This window comes from Schistosoma mansoni, chromosome 3, assembly GCF_000237925.1.
Source record: "Schistosoma mansoni strain Puerto Rico chromosome 3, complete genome".
NCBI lineage: Eukaryota > Metazoa > Platyhelminthes > Trematoda > Strigeidida > Schistosomatidae > Schistosoma > Schistosoma mansoni.
In genome coordinates this window covers 12105476-12113561 of record NC_031497.1, presented here as the reverse complement: position 1 = coordinate 12113561, position 8086 = coordinate 12105476, and the positions used below count along the sequence as shown (strand labels likewise).

Sequence of the window (8086 nt, the reverse complement as noted above, 5' to 3'; positions counted from 1 at the left end):
AAGATCCCTACATTTTACCAATCGAATGTAGTGATTCTTGCAGTTGGAACAATTTATTCTGTAGATGATGTTCGGCTTTTCTTCTTTTGTCATTTCGTCCTTTGGTTTGCATAAGATTAACCGAAGTGATTTTGTTGGTTTGTGTGCTACACCTATCATCATGTGTATCATTCTTCTTCCGCTTTCCTGAGCTATTCTCCAATGCAAGTGGACAACTGTGGACATACATTCGATTGGTAAAATGTAGGGATCTTGGGTAGAGGGAATAGTAAAAACACCAGAGAATTTTCACAAGCTTGGCACTCGGGTCAATCAACAAACATTGGAATCGATCCAATCTATCAACCAATCAGAAACATTGTGGACAAATATATGACCGTGAATCAAATCAATGGGAGATACAATTCAAATAGATAAGTGAACAATGACAGGTTAAGGGTCAACAATAACCAATCAAGATTGAGGTCTACAGGACAAGCTGTGAGTCGTATGTGGAGAGATTCTAACACTTCACTTCTTCTTGAAGTTTGTGCTGATGATGTCGTTCAGAAGAACGATGAGAGCTTCATGACCAAACCATCCAGCTCAGAGAGAAAAAACTCCACTAGACAGTCTGTACCCATCTACACGGTTTAGCCCAATAGTCAATGTCTTTATGGACAGATGAGATGTATTTGTTTGGTTGATCCTAACTTGTTTCCAACCTACTCCTATTTCAGCCGTCATCGAGGTAGTCGGTGAATTGGAATACATTTCTTGGTTAATAATGGCTCACTACTTCGTTAGTCGATTTCTCAGATATGGTACTCTACGTCTAATCGTAAAATTGGTAATTGAATAGTTACGAAATATACGAGTGACTGTTCGAAGACATTGATGACCGAACATTAGCAATCTATGAATATTCTCTAACTTTAAAGGCCAACTTTCCAAGCCATTATGTAGACGAGAACGAACCTATGGACAGTAAGTTTATCCTTTGATTGGCATACGGATCCCTACTACGCCACAAGTTGGCAAAAGCTGACCGAGGTCTCTGGATTCGTGCTGATTTAGTCAGACACCAAACCACTAGGGCTGTTGAAATTCTGGAGATAATTGGAGCGACTGACACACTTAATTACTCGATATCTTACCATTAGTTCAGGCGTTGATAAGTACTTTAGATCCACAGTAATGTCTGTCTTTCCCAAAACTAAATAATGAACGATTAGGTGAGCTACTATACTTAACTTTCAATTCACTTTTCATTATAAAGAGATCTTTTGCAATTTGCGAATGTTGCTGATAAGATGTTTATTTTTTAAGGTTATTAATTAATTTGACGGAAATATAACGACAAACGTGTGCTAAGATTATCCGACAGAAACTCAAATTACCAGATCATACTATTGGATACTCGTAGGAGCCTAAAACAATGGGCATTATGGGCAAAATTGTTCAGACAAAACAGATATGGTTCATAAAAAAAACTGATAAAAGGGTGAAAACTAATCACACTAGTACAGTAGTATCTAATTTATTTGGCAAAAAATACGCTGGGTAGTTCTGCTGAATTATTATAAATGTTGCTTTACCTGCTACCAAGTAGTAAACTAGTCCCAACTACCGAACGCAGAAACATTTAACTGAGTCATAAAAACTCATTTTAATGAAATTATATCACGTTTGGTAGTTCAACTAAAAATATACATAATTAGTAGTGCTTTCTGATATCATTCAAGTCCAAAAACGAAAATCCTTATAATGAGGAATTCAAACCAATAACTTACAGCAGACGGCATAGTACCCGTGGCTGGAGTTGGTAAACTATCTCCAGGAATCCCGGTTGGAACAGAAGGTGCGTTAAAGTCTTCATTTAAATACGTTGTATCAGAACCTAGCTCATCACACAGACCCATCAATTCTTGTTCCAAATCATTTTCATTTATATCTGGTGTCGCATAGGATTGACTGAGAATATTTTGTAGTTCATCAGTTGAGACGAGTAGATCAGCTAAATCGTCTTGAAGGTCCTGTTGAAAAATAATGAAAGGAAAGATTTAAGACCTAAGTGCACCATACAATATTGAAACGTCGACTAAAACTTAACACAACTAGTAAATGATAACGAAAATAATCTCCATAATTTCAAAATAAACATCAAAACGAGCATTGAAAAGGTCACTGCTTAAAGGAAACGTGAAAATATTATCCAGCTGTTTAATACTTTTACATAGTGCCTTACGTTTAATCTGAATATCAATCATTCACTTTTTCCTTTACATACCACAGGTACGTTTAGTGTGGCGTGTCGGGTATGCTTAAACAAAAACAGACTGAGAAATTTGGTGGAAACCGGTAGTACTTCCGCACTAATGAAGATATTTTTGTACATAGAAACTTGGAAGCAAAATTATATACTTTCAAAACACTAATTCCTATTACGAAGAGTTTGACTAATTGATTAAAAACTGATAAACTGAACATAGGCCCCAATAATTTAATTTGATCAAGCAAACTGCAATTGTCGTCACGTAATATGTGGTTCACAAACATGCATACGAGTGTTCATCGGAGATTGATGAACTACACAATAATTTTCCGATGCGTTTGGTTGAGGACGGTTATTCTCTAACTAGTCTTCTGGATGATAATGCTCCTAGTTAATCATTAGTCACCAAATCATGTTGCTTTAAATGAGATTTAGAAGTGTCAACTTGATGTTAGAATACGTTAGTCAAGGTAGATCCATAGACCGTAGCACATACTATGCAAAAGCTAGAGCAAACATACTATTTACATTTATTTCTTTATAATATTTCTCACCATAATATCAGATATGAAAGACAAAGGGAGATAGTAAATCATACAAAACCTTGAGAAATGTCAGGTCAATAGAGAAAATTAGTTAATGGACAAACTCAGTATTAAGTCTCGACAGGTTTAATATTTTCAGTTGGTGTCAGACAGCCATATACACTGATTATAGAACTAAGTAATGAAGCTCATAGTCGGCCGAAATGGTGTGAGTGAATTAATTTTCACAGTATCAATCTACATCTTTTGCTACCGACTGTTTTCGTCTTTGCCTTTTAGTTTTCGACTACATCTATCACAGTCTTCGATGTCAAAGAAAAACTTACCACTCCAGAAACCCACTGAAAAGTCATATTGATATAAGTTGAAAAATTTGAGAGTACAACAGAAAAGATTGAAAGACAGAAAGATATTGAAGCAGATGTTGATAGTAGCTAGAATTTTGTGTTAGGGAATGACTACAGTGATTTCTGGTTACGAACGATCGGGAGATTCTTGCATTATAAAAGAGCATCTGTGCGTGCTGCACAGACCAGCGAACTAATAAACACTTTATTGACGGTCCTATCCAAGAAAAAAGACAAAGAATTCCTTTAAGGAAGAGATATTACTGAAGACTTCAAGAAAACCGACTTCAATTCAATTAAATCCAGTTTTATAGGGATTAAGTTCAATGATTATTAATTACAAAATTTATCAAAAATGAGCAGTCGTTCATTAAAAGCAAAATCAGTCATCTACAATATAGGACTGCTTGATGTCTGGTTCCCCTGTAAAAAAAGAATAACCTGTACAGTTTGTGTCGCAATGTGAACATTTGGATGGTGTCTGCTTCTCCCGAAAACTGATGTATAATTACCCTGGTCCAGAAAAGTATATTATATTGTGACCAGACCGTTTCCGCTACCTTAACGTGGTGATATGGCTTGCCTATTGTGAAAAACCGATCGGGCTATACTGACTGGAATGGTCGTTCCTCAAGGTCCTACCATGCCAGGTAGATCGGTTGAAGAGCGGTAAGACTGTGAACAGCGAACCCAAAGTCTGAGGGTCCTATGTTGTAGATAACTGACTGACTGAGTTCAATACGTTAGAAGTCGTCATTTGAAGTTAGTATACGACAGAGCTCGTAACTGACTGCAGCTGTGCAGATTCTTTCCCTTTTTGTTTGTCACATCTCATGTATTGCTCTTAGTTCTAAGTAAGATATGCTATATTCTCAAACTCAGGATCTGTGAAGATATAGTATATTTTAAATTGAATTTCGTTCATTGACAAAGTATATCATTTTCGTACTAATTCACTCAGTATAAGGCCACTTTATATTCATTGTATTAGTCAATTTATGGAGGTTTTTGGAAATTGATAATGAATACAGTAGTCTTGAGTGTTGTTAGAGGTACAAGATTGGTCATCACTTCCAGTTGCCTACATCGTGGAACGGTTCTTTTATAGAGGTTTGGGGCTGGTTTTAGTGGCCTAAGAGCGTGACCGCAGTGATCAAGGGACAACTGATTGAGGTCGGTCACACGCGACCATTTTGTACGTAATTTTCGTGTTAGCTCAGTACTTGTTGAGACCTTACCGCCGGAGACGGATATCCGCGGGATAAGGCGGGGTGTGCATTTTTAGGGTCGATTTTTTATAAACCCACCCTTCATTTGTGGGAAGGCAGAACCCCTGTTATGTTGGTTTTCTGAGGGAAACACCTTACTGCTGTCACACCTCTGTACAATCATCAGTACGACTCTGCCCTCAGAATTTAGGTTTGTTGTTCAGTCTTACCACTCTTCAACCGATCTACCTGGCATGGTAGGACCTTGGGGAACGACTATTCCAGTCAGTATAGCCCAATCGATTTTTCACGATAGGCAAGCCCTGTCACCACGTCAAGGTAGCAGCAACGGTCAGGGGCACTTTGAAGATATAATATGGAAACTGAACCTTCTGAAGTCTCGGACTAATAGCCAGGAACTCGAAAAGTTGGCCTAATGTTTTAGTCAGTCAACCTACTGTTTTTTCAACCAGATTTTAATGGACCGAGGATCACATATAAATGCAATTCGTGACCTGGCTCTTACAAAATGTATTTCAGATACTTGAGTTGTTTGGTTTTATAACCTTCCTAGCTTACTGCTTATAATTCCACAATAATCTTGCTGACTTCTCTTAAGTGTGATGTGAAGTTTGGCAATTAATACTCGTAATTCCTTATGGTAGATCCGATATTTTTATTTGTCAGGCCCAATCTCTAGAAGTCTTATTAGAATGTTATATATCTTAACAACTTTGATATCAGTCGAACAGGAGCCTAAAACAATAGGAAGAATTTAATTCATACCTGACTTCAAAGCATATATGAATTAAGGTTGTGTTTTAAAGCTCTGATCGCACACAACAACTCATAGCTTTAAGAAGAATTTTTCGTCAGGTTCGTACTTCTACCACTTATTCATACAGTATGTGTTAGATTTAGGTCATTTAAAGAAAGAGCATATGTAGTGTTGGCGACATATCATTTAGTTCGATAGACGTTAAAAGGGGAGCTCCGATGAAGTATGAATAGAATGGTCTTATGTCAATCTCAGTTTGATACGAACAGCGTAGATTTGCTTTTGTCGACAAGCAAATGCCTCAGATACAAAATTAGTGAATAAACTATTGAAACACTATTGTGACCATAAAAGTGCTGTTTCCTACAGAGATTTTTATAGACTAGACTAAATTGTAGTTCGTACCAGATATATTCACACGGGCGAACTTACTTCTACACTATTTAGGTTAATTTTTTTCATTTCCATTTTTAATTCCTTGGCACCGACTTTCATGGCATCCACTGTAACCTTGGTATCACGCACCGTCTGGATTGCAAAATTAGTTTGTTCTATATTAAAACTTTGGTTGGAAAGTTGTTCTTTCTGATTTTCATAAACCTTCTTTTGCTTCAAAATTCTTAGAGCTTTCATCTTGACGCTCTCTTTTGCAGGACCGTCTCTCATCTTTTGCATTTGTAGTTTATATTTTTTTAGTTCCTCATCCAGTTTATCAATTTTTTTATCGACAGACTCTGCCCGGCTATCCACCTAGAACATCAAACATTCAAATTTTGACGCAATTACATTGGAAATCACATCAGTCAAATTCGGGAGGGGTTGTTTCGGTTTAGCCTGTCCGAAGATTCGGTTCATAACTTTGACGCGCTAAGACCGAGTTGCGCGGACGACCTTAACAATTTAGATAAACTATAGACAGTTGCTAGTTTAAAAAACCACCTTCAGATTTACAAAAACGAGACTCATGGGTGGCCTGTGTTGTTCCTGGCAGTCGTGGTCTCTCAGCTGATCTCTCTTTATTTTGAAAGCTTTCACAGATAAACCTTCAATCATGTATCCAGATAACGAAATCCATTAGTTAGTAGTTCATAGGGAAAGTCTGTAGTCCGCTGAAAAGTAATTTATCCTGGGCCTATGAGCTCTTTGAAGGTGTTCTCACAGTTCGTCTGTTTTGGAAGGCAGGGAAAAAAGGGCATACTCGTTGCAAATTTGTGAATTAGTAATTTGAAATCTGTGATCAAGTCACTTCTAATCTTTCAATTTGACAAGCTTGGTCAGTCTCTCATTATACAGCAGCTCTGCGATTTCAGGAATTAATCAAGTCAAGGTTCTTTGGACTTCTCACATATCGCTATCTTTGTTTAGAAAGGGGTTGAGCGCTTTTTTCCTACACTCGAACACTTTAATTGGCATAGAAGGTCTTAACATCATCACAGTAAAAGACCCATTGTACAGGCCAGAAGAGGTGAGAGCTTTTGTAAGCCATTGCAGTTGTTTCAAGTTTCAGGTGTCGATGAATCTTAGGTCAGTGTGAGTCTGAACAACTTGTGACTCAACGTTATTCACCATGTATGCATTCGTACCTTGTGAACTAAGATGGACTATGATGCACCCAGAATCATTAGTTGGCCACTGAGATATTCTAGACCATACAGATAATTTCGCAAAGTCATTTCGAAGCTTCGAACTATCATCTTCATTTTTAAGCACTCTCCATATCCTGATGTTGTCAGGACATAACAAAACTGATTATGATAAGAGACTAGGAAGGTCACTTAAACCAATGAGGAACAACTCTGGTCTCAAAGTTGTACTTCCGTGCACTTCATTGAGCATAGTTTTTCATCTAGACTACGTGCACTCTTTATTACGCCCAACTAAGACGCTTCTGTGTGAAACTTTATAAAAAGCTTTACTGAAGGCAATAAAGGCTCCATGTAGATAGCTTAAAATTTTTAAAGGAGCATGAACTTTCAAACACGGCTAACAAATTCGCCAAAAACAAAATAACCTGTGTTGATTTTCAGGCAACATCTGGTTTTCGTCCAAATTATATAACAACTTTCTGAATAATTTTTTTCCAGAATCCATCCACGCTGTTTAGATTCGGCGGCAACTAGTTTAAAGGTTTGTGTCTCGTACCTTTCTTAAAGTCAGGACTCATCATGTAGAGCATTATCATAATCATCATTAGCAAATAATGTACTCCAACTGCTTCCCCATTATTCTAGGGTGCTGCTTTTTTATCGGCCTTTTGGTTTATGTACGAATATAAGCACTTCGGGTATTCTATAGATTTCTTAACAAGCTTTTCTTCATACAATCTTCTAGCCTAGAGAAAATTCAAGGCACAAATATTTAGAGCTTCTTGGTGTTGGGATTTCGCCTTTTCAGTACCTACGAACTTAAATCTCTTTCACATCGTTTTTTTCTCTTACGAAGAAAGGTACAGACCTTTTCACTGTGACAACAAAAGTTGCGCCAAGCATCAGTCTGGATTTTTATTGATTGAGTCTATGGGAGACAGGTACATGCGATATGTCCACCTCCATGATTAGATGGCTGGTAAGTAAGTCTTCTGGATGAGTGGCCATAGGGCTGGATTATAATTTTTGGACGAACTAATCAGATTTGATATAGCAGCTGTCGGATTTATGTACAAAATTTCCTGATCGGATTTGCTAAATAGCATTCTTACATTATGGCTGATTTCAGTTCTCGATAATGACCCTAACATTTTTTGACCATCATCGGGTCGATTGTATACTCTGGTCGTACTGTGTATTTGACCACCCCTGAATGCTCACTGCATACCTATTTCTGTTCTCTTCAGCACTCCCGAACATATAAAAAATTTTTGTCGTTACTGCATTAAATGACGACATTGTATATATATATATAGGCTATACGAATTTTTGTAAAGATTAGAGCAAACAGATTGACTAAAATTGAGC

At 37.3% G+C, this 8086-nt stretch overlaps 1 protein-coding gene across 1 annotated transcript in view; it reads right to left on the bottom strand.

Moving 5' to 3' along the window:
- The window catches only part of Smp_010090 (snf7-related), a gene marked incomplete at both ends in the record, with an annotated part of 7713 nt that extends 1906 nt beyond the window's left edge, over positions 1 to 5807 (bottom strand). Inside the window, 2 exons of the mRNA XM_018799247.1 lie at positions 1773 to 2015; positions 5565 to 5807. Of these exons, the coding sequence (XP_018651055.1) occupies positions 1773 to 2015; positions 5565 to 5807 (486 nt within the window). The remainder of the gene's footprint in view (positions 1 to 1772; positions 2016 to 5564) is intronic.
- Between the last annotated feature and the right edge of the window lie 2279 nt (positions 5808 to 8086).